Source organism: Neolamprologus multifasciatus, chromosome 16 (genome assembly GCF_963576455.1).
Source record: "Neolamprologus multifasciatus chromosome 16, fNeoMul1.2, whole genome shotgun sequence".
NCBI lineage: Eukaryota > Metazoa > Chordata > Actinopteri > Cichliformes > Cichlidae > Neolamprologus > Neolamprologus multifasciatus.
Window position 1 is genome coordinate 14552618 of NC_140454.1, and position 23422 is coordinate 14576039.

At 40.6% G+C, this 23422-nt stretch overlaps 2 protein-coding genes across 6 annotated transcripts; one reads left to right on the plus strand and one right to left on the minus strand.

Annotated features, from left to right (window-relative positions):
• Window positions 1-301: 301 nt before the first annotated feature.
• Window positions 302-7172, plus strand: cracdla (cracd like a). Of its 5 annotated transcripts, none has more exons than XM_085135452.1 (11): window positions 302-731; window positions 1617-1676; window positions 1868-2012; window positions 2110-2245; window positions 2336-2488; window positions 3130-3381; window positions 3497-4592; window positions 5160-6070; window positions 6450-6495; window positions 6535-6564; window positions 6669-7172. In XM_085135452.1, the coding sequence occupies exons 2-11, from the start codon at window positions 1628-1630 to the stop codon at window positions 6863-6865; spliced, it is 3015 nt and encodes a 1004-aa protein (XP_084991578.1). In that variant the 5' UTR covers window positions 302-731; window positions 1617-1627; the 3' UTR covers window positions 6866-7172. The 5 variants fall into 5 exon arrangements, 4 of the variants coding, with proteins under 4 accessions (XP_084991578.1, XP_084991579.1, XP_084991577.1 ...); XM_085135453.1 differs by having other exon boundaries at window positions 5160-6077; window positions 6669-6754; XM_085135451.1 differs by having other exon boundaries at window positions 303-731; window positions 3509-4592; window positions 6450-6564.
• On the minus strand, window positions 7165-22275 carry ildr1b (immunoglobulin-like domain containing receptor 1b). Its single transcript, XM_085135460.1, has 8 exons — window positions 21999-22275; window positions 19376-19546; window positions 16599-16748; window positions 16380-16499; window positions 16122-16268; window positions 13813-13938; window positions 11494-12356; window positions 7165-10979 (listed from the first exon to the last, which is right to left on the minus strand). The coding sequence occupies exons 1-8, from the start codon at window positions 22045-22047 to the stop codon at window positions 10941-10943; spliced, it is 1665 nt and encodes a 554-aa protein (XP_084991586.1). The 5' UTR covers window positions 22048-22275; the 3' UTR covers window positions 7165-10940.
• Between the last annotated feature and the right edge of the window lie 1147 nt (window positions 22276-23422).

The window sequence follows — 23422 nt, forward strand, 5'->3', positions numbered from 1 at the left end:
AAGGTCCCAGACGAACATTTTAAAGACCGCACCTTCAGGACTGTGGCCAAACAGTCTTGGGTGAAAATGATGTGATGTGCTGGGAGGTGGCTGATTCCTGTTTGTTTTTATTTATTTATTTCATTTCTGAACACTCACAGCACACCCACAGCCTCCGCTCTTTGATCATCGGAAGGGCGTGAGCGAGCCTGTGCAATATGTAAACAGCTCTATGAGCCATAATTCCTATATTCATGTCCTCTTTCCAGCTGGAGCTTTATTTTTTATTTTTATACCCTCTACTCTCATTTCTGGGCCTAAAATCAGGTTAACGTTTTATAAGGAGCTTAGCACAGAGGGCCACAGTGTGCCACTAATGTAATAGAGTATCTCTCTCGCTCTCGCTCTCTTTCTCTCACTCTCTCTCTCTCACACACACACATTCTCATCTGTCCTCTTTTCTCTTGTGCATTTGCTCACCCTGTCAGGAAGTGACCTTCTCTCTCTCTCTCTGTCTCTCTGTCTCTCTCTGTCTCTCTCTGTCTCTCTCTCTCTCCCTTTCTTTCTTTTCTCCCAGCCTGTTTTTTTCCCACCTCCCTCACTCCCTTCCCTCGGTATCTCCCTCCGTCTGCAGATGTGGTAAGCCTGAGGTTTAATCATTAAGGCAGGGACACAGCTGATACAAGACCGCTCCGTGAAGAGAGGAGGACGATCAGGAGGGACAAGTTGAGGTCCTTGGTTTTAGATTTTTGGTAAGTTCAGCCGTTGTTTTCTTTTTTTTCTTCCTCCCTCCCCATCTGGAGTGCGTGTGTGTTTTCCCCCAGGGAATGTCACCTGGTGGAGAAATGTTGCAGCGTTGTGGATCATTACGGCGTTGTGAAATCTTACAAGAATCTCTCTGCAATGTCAATAATCCACCGGATTATCCTCTGTTTCTCTGGGAGCTATAGTTCAGCTCAGTGAACGGTGAAACCGCAGGGAGCACTTCACTGCGGAGAGGAAATCAAGTCTGAGGTTTACATACTGTTTAAATTGATTTGCTTAAACTGATCGCAACTTTTTTGAGGATCGAGTGAAAAGGGTGTAATCGGTGGCGTGAGAGGTGCAGCGTGGACTTTGCTTGTTTGTTCATAAGCTGGCACATCTTGTCTTATCAGGCAGTTATACAGCCTCATGCTCTGTTGACAACAGTTCCTTAGATACACCAGCACCCTGCAAAAGGTGGGATATACTAATGTCAGGCTGGTCTTTATGAAAAAAATTGGAACTGACTTTAGCATAGAGTAGCACGCCAACTCAGTCAGGATGTTTGTGAGATGGTAAAGCAGTGAAGGAAGATTTTAGCTTTTGCTTTGTTCATCAAATGTGTTGTCGGGCTGTACAGTGCGATGCCATGCTTCAAATCCACGTTCTTCCTACTCTGCAGTACCTGGGGTGTTTTTTCTTGGCATGTAACATCGATTAAGACGTTGTTCATCTTGACAACAGACTGTCCTCACCCAGCCCTCCCAACTGATAATGAACAGTAATAAACCTTTGAACCTTGAGTCCATGTTTACTCCTGCAAAGACAACAAGCGAAGTATTTTCCACTGAACACTTAACTGTCATCTGCTCTACACTTTTTTTTTCTTTTAGAGATCAGACCAATGGAGTCTTTCTCGGGAGACGCAGAAGAAAGTGCAGAGGACGTTGCAGGTGAGGTGATCTGTCTCGTAGTTTAACCTGAGAGTGCTAACACATCGTCATGAAGGGAAATGTGAAAGAGACGCTCATTAATAGAACGTCTCGAAAACAGAAAATAGAGAGCACGTGAGTTCTCCTTGTTCACGTGCGCGTGAAATGCTGTGACCTGGATCTGGATCTGTCTCGGTCTCAATCTCTGTTAGGACGTAAAAGATCCAAGATCAAGGATCTGAAAACTCGTCTATTTGGGAAAAGTAAGAGAGCAGGCGGAGAAGGAAATGCCAAACTCAGCCAGTCAGCCAGTGACATCACTGCAGGAAAAGATCTCGGATCAGAAGAAGATTTGGTGTGAGTGTTCACGTGACACGACGCCTTTTGAAAAATTCTCTTTCAGATTCACTTACTTGTCCTTACTTTGACTCGTCCTTCTTCTGGTTCCACTTAGATGCGCACAGGGCATCATGGGATCACGGGCGCTGTCCCACGACAGCATCTTTCTGGATGACCTGGTCATGACAGACCCTGAACCCACCAGGGTCTTTTCTCAGGAGAATGTTCACAGCAAAATCAAAGCTCTCCAGGTACGGCACTTCTTTATTTTAGGCCTGTTGTTTAAACATATGGTAACAGTGACTCTATTAAAATCGTCGTGCTGCACTCTGTCATCACAGATGACGCTTCAGCAGCAGAAAATGCATTTGGGCCCACCTCCTATGGTCCTGCCAATGAGACGTCCAGCGGATCTGAGCAGCCAGGAGTCACTTCCTCACAGTCCTCCTCATGATTCAGGAGAAGACATTGCATCTCAGGAAACCCTTACAAAGGTGAATAATCCTGCTGATTAGATGATGCGTGGTTTTAAAAGCAGGATTTGCATTTGTTTAAATTTAACAAGCAAGCATAAAGTGTTTTTATTCTCAGCATATCCCATAAAAAAGGCCAGCGCTGTACTCCCATTTTTTCCTACTATAGTTATAACTGAAAAAAGTGGGGTTATAAATATATAGCATCATTTAAGAAAACAGTATATAGCACAGTAATCCCTAAAACAGCTGGTCACTGTAAAACGTTTTATTTAAGCAGGAGAAAGTGGTGCATATGTTGGGGACTATTTTAAGACACAGATTAATGCACGGTCTGGACACTCCTGAGGATTTACGGTGTACGTGGGATTGACTGGACAGAAACTTCAAGAAAGGAATCTGTCATCTGAAATGCTGTTTCCAAAAGTTGAATCAGTGATGGAGCCAGAGGGTTCTTATGTAAGGTGCACTGTTAAACTCTGTCCCTGCAAGCCTCTTTGGCTCAACTCCATATAGAATATCAGATAGGTAATAGAGGTTACAAACAACCATGTGTGATACATTGACATAATAATCCAAAACACTGTATTTTGTAGTTCTTTCTCTTAGCCCGTTGTTTGCAGGATTGTACAGCGATTTTGTTGGCCTTTTTTTCTTTGCAGGCAATATCTCAGCCAACATCTCGCACTCTCTCACCCATCCCCAAACCTGCACCTATCAAATCTCTTCCCTTGACTCCATCCCATGCTTTTCCTCTTTCCGTCCCCTCTGTTTCTCCTTCTGCTGCTGAGGTCCCGTCGGATTTTAGAACACCGGCTCAGTTCGCGTCCCGCTTAGACACTTCTGCCGCACGCCACCGAATGTCTATCAAACCCAGAAACCAGAGGGCCAGCACTAAGATGAAAGCTGCCGCGGTAAGTTGCTGTAGTTATTTCTCTCTCTTGTATGCTCTTTGTATAAGAAAATAGTGCACCGCCACTTCACTTTCCTGCCCTTCATATCTCTCTTTCTTTTTTTATTTATCTTCAGACCATCTCTCAGTCTCATTTAGACACCATGAACAACATTGACCGACCCGAGCCTGTCATAGAACTAAAACACCATCTTGGTGCTCAAGAAGAAGTAACAGTGGAAACAAAGGAAGAAGAAAAAGAAAGGGAAGAAGAAGAAAAAATTGTCGTTCCCATTGTACATCAGCGTCTTCCTTCAAAATCTGCAGAAGTGACACCAGTCACATCAGAGGCGGTACCCAAACCAACAAGTCAAAGTTTCTCCAAACAGGACCACGCTCTTCCTGAGACGGTAGCCTCCCAAGTACCTCGAGTTAAACCTCGCAGACGTGTGGGTTCAGCATCTGGTGAACGTCCACACTCGTCCTTCATAGAGTCAGGACTGAAGGAACAAAGACAAGGGGATTTGGAGAAGCAACTAATGCCTCATGATGATAATGCCTCAGGAATGGCATTCAGGTCTTCCTCTGCTAGCCAGGAGGTTCAAGGTGATAGCGAGACCACAAGAGGAATTAAACGATATGCCCAAGGATCTGGCTCTTTCCACTTTTCTGTCACTGCATCGCGAAACCGAGATGGAGAAAGACCCCGATCGGGCAGTTTTTTGGGAGTTTTGGAACGGGCTGACGCCAGGAACAGGATCACTAGGGAAATGGAGGAGAAAAACAGGGAAAAGGAGGAACTTAAAGAGCCAAGAGAGCATCCTTTTGCTTTAGGAAGGTTTCGTCAAGAAGGCGCACCACCTAAAACCTCAGCTGTTCCCTGGGACAGGAGTGACAGCTTCAAAAAGGTGGAATCAGTGACAGCATATAAAGATGCACCTGCAGACACAGGCGCTGCTGAGGCGGAGGAGATCGAGAGCAGCCAGGAAGAGGTGGAAGAGGCGGTGGAAGCAAAGGAGCCCCAGGAGGAACAAGGAAAAACAGCTTTCGGTGTCAAACTGCGCTCCACATCTCATTCACTTCGATTTCGGCTTGATACGTCTTCTAACAGGCATTCAAAGTCAGCACTGGGTGAGGACCAAGGTGACCAAAAATGCCAAGAAATAAGTGAAAAAAAGCTGCAAGCAAATGCGTCTTGGATGCCATCCTCCTCTGGAGAGGTCAGACCAACTGGTGAGTCTTTCAGAGCTCCTAACATTGTCATGTAGAAGGTTTGAAAGTACTCAAAATAGTTTTTAAAAATGTCTTGCAAATTCAGAAAAATCCAGCTAAGTAAATTAGACCAAAAAGGAAAAAGCTAAGAATTAGGCAAAATCTGTAAAGTAAAAATAAAATAAAATAAAATAAAATAAAATAAAATAAAATAAAATTAAATTAAATTAAATTAAATTAAATTAAATTAAATTAAATTAAATAAATATGTAATAATATAGCATAACGCATAAAATATCACACTGGAATCACACTGATTATATAAGCTGATGTTTAATTTGGAGTTCTGCTTTAAATTCACACTGATAGTGAAGCAGCGTCTCACAGCCATTATCTCTCTGATTACAGAGTTAATATTGCACAGATGTGCACTCTTGTTGCCGTTTAACATGGTAAATAATCACTCTAGGAAGATAAGATTTTTACTGATCACAGGGGAACTTTGTACTCATTAAGATACCACCCGGGCGAACTTTAACGGTAACAGTGCTGCCGAGCGTATCTAACAGATTTGTGTGTCTCCCTTAGATCAAACCCCATCTGGCTTCTCTCCTCCAGTCAAACATAATGCTCCATTTGCCAGCGAAACTTCCGACGTTCAGACGACGCCTGCAAACCCAAAAGAAGCAGAAGCTACACCCCGGGAGCCTCAACCTGTCCCGCAGGCGACCTCATCTGAGGTGTCCTGGATGGCTCTGGCCGTGGAAAAAACCAAGAGCCTTCAACAGCTTTTCATTAGTAGATTCCCCAGAGATTTTGCAGGAAATTTACAGGCAAACATGCAATCTTCAGCACGACCGCAAGCACAAGCACAGCCCACAAATCCCACAGAGACTTTTACACAAGTACAGACACAGACTGTGCAAGCTGCAAAGCAGCCATCGGCAGAAACTAATCAAAGCAGAAGCCAAGCACAGACTGTCAAAACATCGCCAGTATTTCTGCAACAGAAGGCATCTCCTGTGCTGTCCAATGCCTCCAGAGATCCACAAATGTCAAAACACACCAGTGAAGACCAGATGAACACAACTAAGTCTGCCTCACATTCAGTGGTAACCACCAATCCGTGGACAACCCATTCTCCTTTGCGCTCCCCTTCACAAACAGACACCTCGTTTCAGTTTGCACAAGGCGGCGCCACACAGTCTCTTGCGCAGTCTTACCTTTCCTCAAGCCAGCAGCAATCCTCCTGGAGCAATCGAGGTCTCCAGTCTGCCCAGCAGCTCAAGCCCACATCTTCAGCGCAGACTTCAGCTCCCGCGGCCTCGTCAGCCTCTGCTTCAGCTTTTGCCTCAGGAAGAGGGGAGAGAGAAGCCAGTGAGCAAAAAGAGGCTCCGCCACTCACAAGCCGAAGAGCATTTTGGTCTGGTTCTGTAAGCGAGAAGGCTGCTTTTTTAGAGAGACGGGGAGAGTGGACCACACCGCCTGGACCCAAGGGGGTTTGTGGTACTTCTTTATAACTATCTTTCATATCATTTGCCATCCTCACAGTGCTGCCTGACCTCCCCTTGCTGTCTGTGGCAGTCAGATCTATGCCCATTTGAAAATATAAATGTTTAGAAAATCTCCAATTCTCTATTTGGCAACTATAACAGTAGCTTAGCATGTGTCCGTCATTCATTTGGTGTCCTGGTGGCTACCAACATATTGTTTTATTGCAATGGAACTGATGATTTTGACTGGGTTTATTAGCAGGTTATATTTATGATTGTTTCTGGACTTTTTATGGCACTTTCTCACGGTGGTTGAAATGCAGGCCATGAACAGATAATAGGGATGTTTTGAACTGACAAGATTGTTCTGAATGTGTGTTCTTAGGTGGAATTGAGGAAAACGCATACAGACATGCAGGGATCAGGTGAATCCCCTACCATGGCAAAAAACGCACCTGTGATCAAAGATACAGATGAAAGACAAGCAGTAAACCTTGCAGGTGTGTTTGCTCAGAGTGATAATAAATCATTGCTGTACAAACACCTTTTTAATATTCTTACTGAACCCATTTGACCTAGATTTTTTCTGCGTTTCGTTTTTTAGAGTTAAGCCCCACCAAAGTTGCAGAAAGGTTGCGTGAGGACAGATGGTCACGGAAAAATGCAGCGTCTTCTTCATCACCGTCATCATCACCCACACTGCCCTCCGTGCTGCAATCCATGTCTGACAGCGGTCAGCCGTCCTGGATGGAATTGGCCAAGAGGAAGTCAATGGCCTGGAGTGATAAGACCATGGACTAAGAAGGACACGAGTCAATGAAGAGCCCAACATAAAGACTAAAACCGGTTCATGGTTAAAGTGTAGGCTGTGTGGTGAGGCTGTCAGACAGCCGGTTGTTTGATGCCGTTTTTATTTGGATTTAAGTGTTAATGTTTAATTACGGAAGAGGATTAGGGCCACTGGAAAAAAAGTGGGCACTTCTTGTTTTCTTCTTTTCCAGAATTCTGAGAAAAAAGTCAGAATTTTGACTTTAATCTTAGAATTCTGAGTAAAAAGTCAGAATTCTGACCGTAAAGTAACAATTTTGAGGTAAAAGAATTTGGCCCTAATCCTCTTTGGTTTTTAATTGAGAGGGAGGGAAGCAGAATATCTTCTGAAAGTTCATCATGATCGCTGTTATTCAGTTAAGGACGAATATTTCATGTGATTGAGCATTTCACAGCTCTTAAAAGTTTATGTTAAATAATAAATTTGTAAGGACGAGTTTGTTGTTGTCATTGAATGACTTGAACTTCAAGTAAAATGAAATGGTCAAATTACATCGCAGTATAGAGTCATTCACTTGGTATCACCTGAATATCTCCTGAAATTGTCCATCAAACTGCTAAAAATAAACTTCTTATAACACACAGTATGTGGAGAGCGAGAGTCAACGCTGAAAAATGGCCCGATCTACCTGTTAGATTAACCTCTTGTCTGCCGGTGTTTCCTGGACGTTTACTTCTTCACTAACTTAGTCCACAGCCCCACCTGCAGGCCAGATCTGAGACCTTGTACTAAGCTCTACAGAATTACAGCAAACATGGATTCAATTTTTTTTTTTTTATTAAAAAGTCTGAAATCAACAGGTACCTTATTTTCACACTTAAAAAAAGATGGGTGTGATTTAAAAGTATTAAAAAATAAAAAGGCAATTAAGGCTGACATTTTCAGGACCTCTCATGGCCTTACACTCTTAACATGACTTATAATGACCCGTACCATTGTTAATAATTAATGTTAGCCCATGCTACACCCACACAGGTGAGTCATCCCCTGGGACTATGTGGGTGACGTCGCTGTCAGCCTTGTTTGTGCATAACATACATCAGAGATTCTCAGTGTGAACATTTAGACTTCCTAATGTCTGCTAGATAAATGAGGCTAGATTTGTGAGTTCATAAGTTTTAATGTATAAAACAACTTTTGAATTTTTTTTTTCAATAAGGCAGTTTATACTTTCAATCCTTTTTGCAGCGATATATTTCGTAATAATTGCAGCGTCAGTTAATAAGAACAAGTATAGGACTTCTCTTAGACATCAGGAGACTGCAGAGTATGAATAAAGTTATCTGATGTCACAGTTTTTACACTGGGATGTAACCCATAATGCACTGGGCTCCCAGGAGACAGCAGCTCAGCTGTGAAATTAGTGTTGTCTGGGGAAACGCAGAGTAACACTTTTTTTTTAAATGAGCTTTACATTCTGAAATATTTAGCACACAGACTGGCTTTTAGTATATCTCTGTCACGACAATACATTTTCAGAATTTAAGGTTAAATAATTTAAAGTAAATTATTATTAGGGAGGGAATAACAAACCCGACTGATGCTGATACAATCTTGTAGTTAAAGTGGGAGATGAAAAAGAGGCCAACAAGTATTGTTAGCTATAGGTTATAAATACTCTACTCCAAAATCTTGTGCACCTGGTTGTCAGACAATTATGCCAGTATTTTCAGCTTTAATGGAGAATCTATAGTGGAAAAACAGAATCCACTCTACTTGAATATGATTTTCATCCCCACATGGCGCTGTTATCTGGCTGCCACATAACGCCTCTGGAGAAGCCATTTTGCGTCACACAAACCCAGTTAGGATGCATGTTCTTCCAGGTAAGTTTTGCAGTGCCTTTCCCAGTCATCAGTCATGTGTCCTCTGTGTGGCACCTGAATATCATCATAATTATAAAAATCAGTGCCAAGGTAATCACAACCTTAATCATCCTGCAGCACAGGCACTCGCAATACGACTGACTCACTCCCACGTCAGTCTGCTATTCAGTTCTGCACCATGCCAGCCACCCACAACAACAACACAACTCACTTGTGCATTAGACTCCAGATAATTATAGGACATTAACTGATGTAACAACAGTTCACATGTCACTTGTTAGCAGAAGAGCAGATTGAAAGAGTAAAAAAAGTAAGAACTTCAGAACATGAAATCAGACTTCCACGTTTGAAGCAATGAACATTAAGTGATTCTTTTTTCTTTGTATTACTCGGATTCAGACCTCCTATAGGTCCACTCTAAATGCTGAATATAGTTACTTGTTTTAATATTAGAGTGCAGCTTCTGTCTTTAACACCGAGTGAAGTCACCAGCAAAAGAGCACGTTGCGTAGATCTTCTTTAGCAAAGATTAAACAAAGACAAGGTTAAATAAAACCTGATGTAACGTCATTGGTCTTCACTTCTATTGTGAGTTAAAGAGTGTTTGTGTCTTATTTACTGGGAAGTAACCAGGACATCCAGAGCCAGTTTGGCTCCCTCACTTATTTTTTCCCAGGGTGAATGTTGATTATAATGTGGATTTGGGGTCCTGTGGGTTAATAATAATATGACAAATGACACATCCAGGAAACCTTCTTTTACACAGTCATTGTCTCAGCCATGTGTATAAAGAGTAATATCACTCCTACCTATAGTTTCACAAAATCAATATCTTTGAATTAGAGAGACGGTGCCATGTTTGTTTATTACTGTTTAATTCTTGATGAATACATTCATATTCCCTTTTTGCCCTTTTAACAATTCAAAAACTGAGCATTAGCTGCCTTTGTAGATCCAAAGCACCTGGCATTTGTTCAGCTGTGCAGAGACTGTGGTGGTAAAGTGGGCCATCTAAAAATCTGAAGTTTTGTGGTTTGATCCCTGGCTCCTCCTATCTGCATGCTGAAGTATCCTCTGGGAAAATACTGAACCCCGAATTGCCCCCGATGCATCCATCAGAGTGCGAGTGCAAATGTTAGACAAGGGTTAGGAAAAAACTGCTTGTAGGAATCTGTGTGTGATTGGGTGAATGAGGGTTGCAGTGCTCAGTCACTGTAAATAGGTGCTATATCCGGCCATTTATCACATGTACTAAAAACTTGAATTACTTTCCTCCTACATGGTTTTTAATATTTTACTCTCTTTTCTCAGGCAGTTCGATTGTGCTGTTGTAATGACTAATATGACTAAAACATTGCCACTGCAAACTATACTAGTTCATAATGCAAACTGATATGTGACTTTAGTATCCCCAATGTCCAAGTAATCCACTCACCCCTGAGGTAATGGGCTACTACAACAGGACTAATGAAATAAAATCCACGTCATGCAGGCAGTATTGTAAAGATTTTATTAAAAACACATACTTTACAACAAAGCTACATCTCTATTAAAAAAAAAAATCCAGTCACAATTATATTTCGGTGTGGGTGCATCCAGATCTCAAAACATCCACTAATCAGTCCATCTTCCTGCAAATGTAGTTTCCATTGCTACCGTTACTGCTTTATCCACGTACAATGGATAAAAAAAAAATATATATATAAAAACAATTTTTAAATAGCGTAAGGAAGGCAAAAAAGAAATTACTGTAAAAAACAAACTTAACAGCAAAACAAAAATAAAAACAAATAAACACTGTATCTTTATTAAACTTATGCTTAACCAGGAAGTAAAACTAGAAAGTAGGAATCTCTTCTGCGAGTCCTGGATCTTTTTCAGCACAGGCACCTTTTTACAACGACAAATGTACTTAACCCAAAAAATCCATCACCACACATAAGACAATTCAGGAGAACTAGGACAAGAATCCCATACAATCATATTAATAACAATCAATAATATGACTTCATGCAGCTGCACATCACCTGCAGTATACACCATCACCCGAACAGTTATTTTTGGTGCCGTTACACGCAGGGTACAATTATACTCATACAGTATGTTTACACTACTAAATGAATCAACAACATCTTTGTTCCTTCCAGGTGACCAAACAGGCACCGACTTCTTCATCCTTATTTTTACCGTTTTCAAGAAAAGATCAAATGACAGAAATGTTTCAGATGACTACGGTGGTGTTACTATGGGAGCTTCGATCCTACGAGAGAAAAGTGAAAAAGGTGAAATTAGAATTTAAGATGAGGTGACGCACACAGTTAGAGAAAAGCACCAAGACATTAGAAGAAAATAAAAAATGAAAGTAGTTAAGACTAAATTAATGGCACTTCATCCACACCTTCAGGTATACATGTATGAAAAAATCTCTACAAATCAGTCTTTTGCTTAATTTGCAATTAATTAAAACCCCTAAATGCAGTTCTGTGAAATTGCCCGCTTTTATAGTTTTCTCATAGTTTTGCTATTAGTTTTGCATAAAACCTCTTCAAACCATTTCATACACTGAATCATTTCAGTGTCCTCGATCAGAATTCTAAACACATTTCAGTTAAAATACAATAACTCTGGAGTCGTTGTAGGATCACAGTGGTGCACTGACTGATACTGCCAACCTAAAGGTGTGGCTGGGATATTAAAAGCCATGCAAGATAAAAGAAGAATAAAAGGACACGCCACTGGGTCAGAGTGTGTCACTAGCTGTGTGTGGATCTTACAGAAAGGCGGTCGTAGTTCCTCTGGTTGTTACTGCGTGGAGGCTGAATGTCGATGGAGTGGTAGCTGGGAGGCAACTCTGACCAGTCCCTCCCTTTTCCTCCTTTTCTTCTCATACTGTCCTCTTCATCTGAGCTCCAGGACCCGTTGCAGTGCAGGGGAGGTGAGTAGCTCCTCTGCCTACGAGGAGCTCTGCTTTGCAGCTCATCCATGAGGTCATCGCGACTTCGGGCACGGTGCCTGGACGAACTCCCTCTCTCGTTCCTCCTGTGAGATGCTCTTCCCCGCCTGTTGTCCCTATCCGAATCATCAATGTAATCACGCAGGATTCCCCGCCTGGGAGGAGAGGCACTTCTGTATCTGTCTCTTGATCCACGACTGTTGCGGTGGAAACCACCTGCTGAGCGGTTTGTACTCCCACTGGACTGGCTGGACATCCTGAGAGCCCCCCTAGCTCCATCTCCACCACCAGGGCCCCTGCGTGAAGAAAAGCTGGGTACACGCTGAATAATAGGAGGCAGGGTGATCACTCTTCTCTCCATCCCTCTCGTCCCCATCTCATCCAGTGCTGACAACACACTCGGAGGCCCTGGTGTGTAGGAAACTTGTGGAGGAGCAGGCTGAGCCTGTAATGGAGGCACATTCTGGACAGCATGAGGAGCCATCCCTGGTGCAATGACATCAAGCCCTCTCACTTGATTCTCGAAGTATTCCAACACTTGGTTGTTACCATGAATGCTGCCACGCACACTGCTGTTGCCATAGTGTAAAGAAGGAGGCGGCGGCTGCTGCTGTAGGCCCATGGGTGACAGTTGCATGGGAGCCATGGCAAAGTTGTGCTTGTTTGGGTAGTCTGAGTATGAATCTGAAACCAAACTGACAGCGATTAAGAAGATAAACAACAACTGTTGAACCTACATGAACTCAAGTTATTCTCTGGACATTTGAAGGGAGGAGTATTGTTTAGAGGAATATTGCCAAATTTGTACACAAACAAGGAATTTGTCGCAGTGTCATGATGCAAAAAACAGTGGTACAGAAATAGAACATATGGTATTTGCAGTATATGTATATATATATATATATATATATATATATATATATATATATATATATATATATATATTACAAACACACAGAAAAGGAATATATACTAACTACTTAGAGATGCAGATATACAGAGTACAACTAGAAAATAAGAAATAAGTAAGCCTATGATTAAGTGCTTTAACTGAATCTGGTGTGCAATGTTGTTATAGGCTGACTAAATAAGGTTGTTATTGTAGCATGTAGTCCAACAGCCTGGGGAAAGAAACTATTCTCATGCCATGAGATGTCTGTTCTGCAAGGTGCATGAGTGCACAGGGAAGGCAGGGGCGGGCCCAATTACATTAAGAGATTTGATTGAGCAATCCAGTGTCAGTAATGAAAATGAACGAATGGGCTGCTGTCAGTGCTTGTAGGGCCGGTGCATATGTGTTGCATGTAAACGTTTTAGAATGAAAGCCATTGTGACCACTGAAATGCTCACATGAAGTGTTGAACCAGTATTAAACACAGACTGTATAAAAAAGACAAAGCCAGTACAGAAGAGTCTTAAACCAGTATTCTTTCTATTGGCCAGCAGGGGGCAACTCCTCTGACTGCAAAGAGAAATCAGACTGCATATAATTTTACCGAATAACTATTCTTGCTTTATTGCCTTAGTAAACATTTTTCTGTTTACGTGCTCAATCACTTGTTTCAACACTTCCTGAATACAACATGAGGTTTATCTTGTGATTTATCATCAGCTTTAAAGTAAAAGAGAAGATTAAGCAGAATATGTTTCAGGTCAGGGCTAAATTATCACGATGCATGTTGTACGAACATGCAGTGCCCTCCATATCTGACTAATATCAAATCCAGATTTTAAAAAATACAAACAGGTGTATAAAAGCAAGAGTGCACAAACCAATGAGGCAGCTTTGAATCGTCTTTTATGTACAGTCTATGGTTTTAACGCTGTTATAATGCAGATACACACAGGGCAGCAAGAGCAGATTCCAAAAATCGAGGCTTCTTGCAAAAAAAGAGTTCACGTGGTGGAAACAAACCACATTACAACCAGAGGTAAAATAAATAAATAAATAATAACAAGGGCATGACTGCAATACAAGCCTGCTTCAAAGGCTTGTACTGCAGATCTGCTACCTTCACCAGCTGAAGTGAATAAAAGCTCTGATGCCCATATGCAGAATTCCACATTGTTTGGGGGTTTATTTTACGTCACTGCAAATAAAGGATTATGGACAAGTCTTATTGTGCTTTCCCTCACTCACCTGAATACAGAATGGGAACGCCCTGGGAGGAAGCATTGGAGCTGATGGGAGCATAAATGGGCTGACCATTCATCCAGGGTAACATAGCTTTCCGAGCTTCTTTCAGCATCTTGTGCTCCATCACAGCTGAAGTCAAAGCACACAGAGCAAGCAGTTCAAAAAGACTGATATGGGTACTTAACCAGCAGATACTGATTTACAGCAGAGGATAATAATAATACTGCTTGTATTTAAAGTACACTGGACCATCTATTCTGTCTTAAAACAAACTGAGGGGAATTTCAGCTTACATTTCTTTACTAATATATTTCCTCTTTTGTAGCATGCCGTGAGAAGGGCACATAATTACAATGTGTTTGCAGAGTGCATATTTCACATATTTTCGAGAACACACAGGGCTGCACACACACATAGGATTATATGAAACACAATGACACATCTGGTAGCTGCGGTGACCTTCAAAAGAACAGTGCTGCATACCATTTACAATTCATGTCCTCATCAAACATTTAAAAAATTTTCTCTATGGATTTTAAATTTGTTTGATCTATATCGACTCATAATAACGCTCTTTATCTTAGACTACAGGCTTACTTAAAAATAATTAAACAGTTTAAAATTGCAAAATGGTTTATGCAGTAATAATGAGATACGGCGTATGGGTTCTCTCCATGCACTGTGGTTTCCTCCGATGGTACAAATACATGTTTATTAAATTAAGTGGCACCCTGAACTGGATAAGTGGTTAAAAAAAATGACTCATGGAAAATGTAAATACATGGCTGATAATACTTGTGAAATATTAAACTTTTAACTAATGCCTGATTTAGACTTCTGCAGGAAGCCATTGCGGAGATCTACGTAAGTCGCCGATGTCATTGCCCACATTTATACTTTTAAGTGTCTATGTGTTTTTTACCATGTAGTCGTATCCCAGTGTTTTATATACAGTGTTGGGGAGTAACGGAATACATGTACCAGCGTTACATATTTAAAATAAAAAATATGAGTAACTACATTCCGTTACAGTTTCCATTTAAATAGGTGTTAATCAGAATACAGTTACTTTGTGGAAATAGTATACACGGCAGTCATTTCTTGTTTCATATGTTAGCCTATGCCCACTCTATGCCTTTTCCAATTTTAGTGATTAAAAACAGTTGGGTGCAGGTTTAGCTCAGTTGGATGAGCATGTAATCATATGTCGTATAGCTGAGAGAGGCCGGCCTGGGTTTGAGTGCAACCTGCGGACTTTCTTTAAATTTCTTTTTTTTTTACTCAGTTTCCATTCAGGATTAATACATTTTCTCTGATTCTGATTGCTGCAAATCAAAACAAAACACGCAATAAGAGGCTCTAATGTAAGCGTCCTGTTAATGTTGGTGGTGTCAGTTACACAATGGACCCAGAGCGAGCAGTGTACGGGCAGGAATGCATTTCTTACTTGGACACCACCTCATAAGAAGAATGGGATGGGTGAAACTTCAGTATCTTCGGTGTACTATTGCTGTGTGATTTTTATTACTATTAATGAAGGCTACTCGCCACCAAGCTAACACTGTTAGCTGGGGTTGGCTGAGGTTAGTCCATAGACTGCAGACTGTTAGGCTGTTTCTAAATACTCAAGTACGCAAGTCCGTACTCTCCTTTTCGCTAGTCCGGACTTCGGAAGTTCACACAGGAGTCCGGACTTCCCGAGAACGCAGCGCGATCGTTCTACAATTGGAACGGCAGTGTACTTGATGACATCACAACTCCAGAGTTTTTACTGCCATCCCCTCTTAATTTAACTGTGATTAATATTTGTAAAGATATACAATGTCCCTCCGGCTTTTCCACTTCTCTGTACATTTCCTCACGTCCATTTTGATTTCAGCAATGTCCTTCGAAAAATTTGCTAACAATTCTGAGTCTTTATATTTACGTCATGATTATGCAATTATTGTTATTCTCTCACTGATAAAGTCAAAAACTGCGTTGAGGTGGAATCGATGTTGCTAAACTATCCAATAACAATAGTTAAGAGCTGTGTCGACCCGGTGTGTAGTTACATTTCTCAGGAGGTGCGTGTCAGGTTATATGGACAGTTACGCTTTGGGGTTAAAAGCTGTTTCTGGTTGCGTTGTAAGCTATGACGTAGATTTCCAGCTGAAGCCTATTCAGCTGCGGTATTTCTACTTTGGCACATAGTTACATGTTTGAATACTTTTCTGGCAACAGAAGTCTCTTTCTCATGATTTAGTGAAGTGAATCTGCCACCTATAGAGCTACAGCTAAAAATGTACAATCCAAAAAAGCATTTCTTCTACCTTTTTCTGGACAGCAGCATGTCCGAGGACAACAAGGGCAGCGGACGTAGCAGCAACAATTCTGCGGGCAGCACTGACAGCAGCATATGCAAAAGAGCATGATGAGCAGGAGACCACCGATGATGATTAACAGGACCGTCAGCCAGTCTGGAGCAGGTGACAGTAAAACATAATTACTGACAACATTACTGATATAGCAGTATATTTTACATTTTACTACCTCAAATAACTCGACTTGAAGCGACTGAGGGGACTTACGGAACACGATGAGCTTGACTTCACGATCCGAGTCCCCTGTTGTGTCACCGGGCGCATCAATGGTGCAAAAATACACACCGTTATCCCACCACATCACCTCAGTGATGACCAGATCAGCAGCTGTTGTCAGAAAACATCACATTAGTCTGAAATGTGAAAGAAATTGAAATACATTTAGACTGTACTGCAGCATTATAGTTATGATGTAATCAAACATACTGTTTCGAATTGTAATTCTGCGGTTCCTGTATTCTGCACCCAGGATGGGCTCATTGATGCCCCGTTTCTGGATCACAGTACGAACTGTGCGCTGGCGGTCCGGGCAGTCATTGGAGGGGTCCTGACGGAGCTGCAGAGCTGCCTGATAGGCTTCAGGAAAAAAAGGAAATTATTTAAATAGGAATATAAGTACATAGTTTATTTCTAACTCTTTGCATTGTACAATTACAGCTACAATATGCTGCTTAAACCACTGAAAAACAGTCTGATAGGAATTAAATATATGAAGGAAAATTAAACAGTACACACAAAGATTAAAAACACACAGCTGATGCCTCAAACCTGTGTAAAATTAAAAAAAATACAAATTTGATTTTAATTTTTATGAAAATATGCATAATGCAGAGCCTTGCAGGCTGGAATTAGACATTCTGTAATTCCGTATGTGTTGGTGTGGAAAGGAATGCAAGGATTGGGTGTGTCTATATGCACACCACACTGAAACAGGGCAAACACAATGGAAACCACTGCACGCTTGTCATGATCTCTGGTGTGGACCCTGGGATTTTCAGCGGTGTCGGGTTGTGGGTTTTTTATTTTTTGTATTCTTTGATATTCATAATGGTTTCCCCTCTGCTTGTATTTGTATTTTCTTGGTCTCGTTATGTTTTCTTGTTTTGTACTTCATAAGCACATGTTGGAGGTTAATTCCTGTTTTACTTGAAGATTAGTTTTGTTCCCTGTCTGTCCTCCCCTGATACCCTGGTTGCTTTCACCTTTTGTTGATTAGTTTTCACATCTCACTTCTCATCTGTGTCCCATCCCCCATCAGTCCTCTGTGTATAAATAATGGTAAAAAAATGGTAAATGGCCTGCATTTGTATAGTGCTTTACTCAGTCCCTAAGGACCCCAAAGTGCTTTACACTACATTCACCCATTCACACACATGCAATGGTAAGCTACATTGTAGCCACAGCTGCCCTGGGACGCACTGACAGAGGCGAGGCTGCCGGACACAGGCGCCACCGGGCCCTCTGACCACCTCCAGTAGGCAAACATGGGGTTAGTATCTTGCCCAAGGATATTTGGCATGCAGCCAGGAGGCAGCCTGGGATCGAACCACCGATCACCAGTAGTGGCTGACCTGCTCTGCCACCTGAGCTACAGCCACCCCCAAAATAATCCTGATTACACTTTTTCTTTTATTGTGCTGTCACTGTATCCCTGGGGTTTTTCCCTGGAAACTTTGGATGTCATTTGTTATCTCGCTGTGGATTTTGTACTTTGAATTTAGCTGTGAACCTAAAAAGGTTGGTTTTTGTTTTCTTAGGTTTTGCATTTGGGTCCTTTACTAACAACCACAGTAATACTTAGCCTAAAGTTAAAACTCAGATATGCAATGTTTGGATCCACTGCGCATCTTTCTGTTTGTCAAAATATTTTTGAAAATTACTGTTGACTTATTTGAAATGTTGTCCAGCTGAATTACATTTTAATTAGTGACTTTTTGAATAACTTGTGTCGTGTTCAGGGTGCTCCCCACCTCTCACCCGGGGCTCAACGCTCTCACAACCAGGGCCCTATACTACAAAGCAAGATCAACATACCTAAGTTATCTTTCCGTTATCTGGAGTCACTTAAACTAACACTGGCAATCTGGATAAGCATTCAGCGAATCTGGTTATCAGCTCTCTGAGTAAACCCATCGTTTACCCTGCTTGCTGACGCGAAAGTGGCAGCATCTGACTAACCCCACTGATGGGTACTGGGAGCAGAGCAGCTAATTTTGAATGGAAGATGAAAACTATAATATTAGAAACATATTATTTATCAAAGTTATTACATTTTTATATTTTCTAATTAGTTTTTATTTTTATTTCATTTTGATTACTCACTCACTTATAATTCATTTCAGTGTCAGTTAACTTGCAGAGCGGGTTTGTCTCAGATTAGTTTTTAATTATTGAAAATGTTACTCAGCTGGAGTGAAGGCACTGGTTTTATTTGTAAGAACAGAGCTTTGATGTGGAAACACATTAATAAAAAAAAGGTTAGAAAAGAGGGAAAACATACTGTTTGATAACATTTTGAAAAATGTACTTACCTTTTTGTGCACAGATAGCTACAACTGATTTACTTTGCTGTTAAGACTGGTTTGTATCAGGATCTAAGTCAATATTGAATACATTTTTGGTAATTTATAAAAGACTTGCACATTTGAATCCTTTGGTCTACAATAATAGAAACACGGGACTCTGAGACCAGAAAAGGGAGTTCATATCCTGAATCCTTTGCGGCAAAGATTTGAGCAACAAAAGGAAAGAAAAAGGGGTCAAAGTTTCAGTTAAATATTAAACAAGGTGATCCACAGGAGTCATTCATCCAGTCGGGCAGAAGACTAGAACTGTAGAAGCAGAAATTACTGCCTCGCTGGTATACGCCTTCACCAGCAAGTCACGTTGCAGTTTTTGTCAACACAAAATTTTTTTTGTTTTTAAAAAGTTTTTTAACTGAAGAACGAAGGTGATTCTAATAAAACAAACGCTGTGGCCATTACAAAGCTGGAAAGTGCTTCAGGCATGGATGCTGACAAAATGAAACTACAAACTATGAACACACCAACAAAGCACAGAAAGAGTCTAATCTGTTAATATCTGCTCATTTTAAAGTACGTGTATCATTAACATGTAGCCCATTTTATAGAATTTTTTGCTTAAGGGAAAACCTCATGACAGAATAACAACGTACCACCCTCTTCTTCCACCTGTAGCCTCACCTGTCGAGTAGTAATCTAGTACAGGGTCTTTACAGAAGGATTTGAACTTCCAGGAGACGAGGACGTCCTGCTGGTTCGCTGAGGTTGAGTAGTCACAGCGCAAAATCACAGAGGCAAACAGCATCGTCCTCCTCTCCGTCTCTGGAACATTCACTGTAACGGACAGCAGCTCTGACACAGGAAGGGAGAACGGTGAGATTGAACTTTAAAAACTTAAACAGCAACAACTGATTTGACACACACACAATTGGAATTGATATTCCATCAGCCAAAAAAAAGACCTCGTGCGATGGCTGCTGAGTGATGGATTGAAAAGAATCTGACCAAACTGGTTAACAGTTTACGCTTGAAATGCTTAACTGTGCGCAGATTGTACTCTATTATTACAAGTAATAACAGCCTTCAGTCACGATCTATAATGGCAAGTTTTGGAAAACAAGCTGATGACAAAAAACATCTGCTGATGGACAAATGTATCAGTTAAAGTTAAAGGTAAAAATGATCAACTTTCTCCTCAGTTATTCTTGAACGATGCCAGCTTTACTCAGTAGATTTATATCTCAAAATACTCAAAAAAAAGTCTGCAATCAGTTATTTTCCACAGTTTATTATCTTTGTTATAAACTAAAATTTGTTGATGCACTAAATGTTAGGAACTATGTGAAAAATGTCTTTAAACCATTTCTGCAGTTAATATTGCGAGTCTTCTTTTTAGAGATTGTTCAGTTCAATACTTAATATCTTCTCATCACAGAGCCATTTTTAAACTGAAGAAGACACTTGCTAATAATAATAATATGAATATGAATTTATCTCCTCACTATGCAAATACTGAATACTGAATACATGATACTGAATTACAAGTTGTAGATTTTCTGGTTCCCACATGTCAGGCTAACATGTAAATGAGCAAAACCCGGTAGGAAGATACTTAGGAGCAGAAACTATGTTCATATTTCTACTTATAGTTGAAGTTGCTTCTTTTATTGAGTTTGAGCTGAAGAGAACTGAAACCCCTAGAAACACAAACAGCAAGTATTCAACTCACTGCAGAAACACATGGGAAGACATGCAAAACAGCCAAAATATTATTCAAAAGAACTGAAAAAAATGCAAAAATGGCAGGAACAACCACGAAGATGACCACGAACAGACGCAAGGTAAAAAAAAAATCTAACCATAAAGTGATACAAAATTATGCAAAATATCTGCAAGATGCATTGTTGGAGATTCAAAACAATTTTTAATTGCAATTTGATGACGAATTCTTTGAGTTTGTGGGTCTGCCGGTTATTGCCACTATTTGTACAAGTTTTTGAGACTTGCATTTCCATGACAAGAGTTCTTAGCTCCAGTTAATATAAGGTTGTTCAAATTCAAAGATCAGTTAGTTACCTTATATTGTAGTTGATAATTCAACACAGTTTTTGTGGTGCAAAAAAAGGCAAAATTGCAAATTAAACACTTCTAAGAAATACTTTGAACAATAACTGAGCATTTCTGACTTCAGGAATATTTATAGCAGGACTAATAAATGATTACTGGTGTTTAAAAATAACCTGACTACAAAGTGTTTGTGATCAGTGAGCTCTTAAAAGTATTTGGTACTTTTTTCCTTTAAATCATAGCTGCGTTAACAATCTATGGCACAAAATACTGCAGTTCCACTAAACAAGGCATCTTCAAATTACTTGTTTTCATTGACCAACAGTTTAAAAACAGTTTCACTAACGGTGGAGAACAAAACAGAATATTTGCAATTATTTCCTGCTCCCCTTTGTGTCATTAAAAAAAAACATGTTTAGATTAACTGTCATTTTGGACAGTTACAGGAAGTCATGATGGGTATAGTAACCAGTCTGTGATACAAGTTAATAAAATGTTAATTTTAATGTTAATAAAATGATGCGTGATAATTAAGTCAGCTGCAGTGCTACTTATCTGACAAAGATTATTTTTACTGTGTTCTGACATAATGTGATACATTCAGTGTAAAGATTGCACAGTATTACACTGGGCCACACCTGTGATCATGGGAAACTGTTGAACGATATCAAGCTATTTTCAGCCATAAGCACTCTTGCTAAACAGGTCATTTTTAAATTTTATTAATAAAATCCCTTCATGGATCCTGTTGAACACAGTCTATTAGCCCATATGAACATCTTGGCACTACAGAAAAAGGCGAACCAGTGGTTTAAGGTTAGAATAATCGGATTTAAAAAGTGTAAAATGGTCTGTATCTGTTATTTTGACTCATTAATCCAAATAAGTCCTCAATTATAGATGGCAGACCGCTGACAGTAAATTATTATTATTAAACTGTTAGCTGAAAGTTCCTTTCCTTTACAAATCAATAAAAACTCAAAAAAGAGAGGGGTTAACATAAACGTCGCCTTGGCCCTCTTTTGTTTACAGCAACTTAAACAAACCCCCACGGAAAAGTAGTGGAGCGGTCACGTGACCACAGGTCGGCCTTGTCCTGTTTACACCTGCCAATAATAATTAACTTTTAAAAATTACTGCTCGTTTCGACTTTTTTGCTTTAGTCGACGCACACCTCCATATAGCGACATGTATGAGGAAGAAAGTGCGTTTGCTGGAGAAACATTTAAAGCCTCACCTGTTGGCAGGCGAACCAGCAGAAGCGCCATCAGGATCATATTTCGCATCTTGCTGCTCTGTATCCTCCTGCGGAAGCTCGACTTCTTTTACCGACTGAAAATCCACAAAAATCCGGAATGTTTGTAGGAAACCGCCTCGCATGCGCCGCTGCACATACTAACGAGACTTCAGTTAAGCTACAACGTCAGCCCGCTCGGCTGTGCGGCTCGTTTGCGATGAGAGGCGAGTAGTTACAACGTAACAACCGACAACCTTCCAGTAAAGAGGCGAATCATCCCCCCTCCCCGCTGGCCCGTTCCTCCACACTGCTCCAGGTGACATCAGTGGCCCCGCCCCCTTTGGCAGGTGCCGCAACGAGGAAAGAGAAAGAAAGAAATAGGACGATACCGAGATAAGCTTATACGTTGTATGACACTGGATATTGTATATCAGAGCCTCAAATCAGAAGTACTTGACTCCCTGGTATAACTCTCAAACACATAGCTTAAAGCAGATAACTCATAGACAACTGGAGAGGAAGAGCTGGAGAGGAAATGGGCAAATTTAGAGCAAATATAGAAGATCATCCTTTAGCCTTGAGAATCAGTTTGCTGCTTTATAAGAAAGAACTCCGTAAAGCTAGAACATCTTACTATTCATCATTGATTGAAGAAAATAAGAACAACCCTAGGTTTCTCTTCAGCACTGTAGCCAGGCTGACAAAAAGTCAGAGCACTGTTGAGCCAACCCTTTAATGTTAACTAGTAATGACCTCATGAACTTCTTCACAAATAACATTTTGACCATTAGAGATAAAATTACTCATAATCATCTCACAGATGTAATATTATCTGCAGCTACTGTCAGCACCATTGACATTTATTTAGAGTCTTTTTCTCCAAATGATCTTTCTGAGTTAATTTCAGTAATTACTTCCTCCAAACTATCAACATGTCTTTTAGACACCATTCCTACAAGACTGCTCAAAGAAGTCCTGCCATTAATTAATGCTTCAATGCTTCAAGCTATCTCTAATAATCAGCTACATACCAAGGGCCTTCAAGCTGGCTGTAGTTAAACCGTTGCTTAAAAAGCCATGTCTTGACCCAGTGGTCAATCTCCAACATTCCTTTCATATCAAAAATTCTTGAAAGAGTAGCTGTCAAAGATCTCATAGATCATTTGCAGAGGAATGGCTTATTTGAAGAGTTTCAGTCAGGTTTCAGAGCCCATCACAGCACAGAAACAGCTTTAGTGAAGGTTACAAATGATCTTCTTATGGCCTCTGACAGTGGACTCATCTCTGTCCTGCTAGACCTCAGTGCAGCTTTCGATACTGTTGACCATAATATAATATTAGAACGATTAGAGCACGCTGTAAATATTACAGGTACTGTGCTGCAGTTGTTTATATCATATCTATCTAACAGACTCATCTTCGCA

What these genes read in the sequence shown, in the direction of transcription:
- cracdla (XM_085135450.1), top strand. Translation starts at nt 1,628, where the DNA reads ATGGAGTCTTTCTCGGGAGACGCAGAAGAAAGTGCAGAGGACGTTGCA. An exon ending in AAGTGCAGAGGACGTTGCAG is followed by an intron (nt 1,677 to 1,867) that starts GTGAGGTGATCT and finishes AATCTCTGTTAG; the next exon opens with GACGTAAAAGATCCAAGATC. An exon ending in TGGAGAGGTCAGACCAACTG is followed by an intron (nt 4,593 to 5,159) that starts GTGAGTCTTTCA and finishes TGTCTCCCTTAG; the next exon opens with ATCAAACCCCATCTGGCTTC.
- ildr1b (XM_085135460.1), bottom strand. Translation starts at nt 22,047, where the DNA reads ATGCGAAATATGATCCTGATGGCGCTTCTGCTGGTTCGCCTGCCAACA. An exon ending in ACTAGATTACTACTCGACAG is followed by an intron (nt 16,749 to 19,375) that starts GTGAGGCTACAG and finishes TTTTTCCTGAAG; the next exon opens with CCTATCAGGCAGCTCTGCAG. An exon ending in AGTCAAGCTCATCGTGTTCC is followed by an intron (nt 16,269 to 16,379) that starts GTAAGTCCCCTC and finishes CACCTGCTCCAG; the next exon opens with ACTGGCTGACGGTCCTGTTA.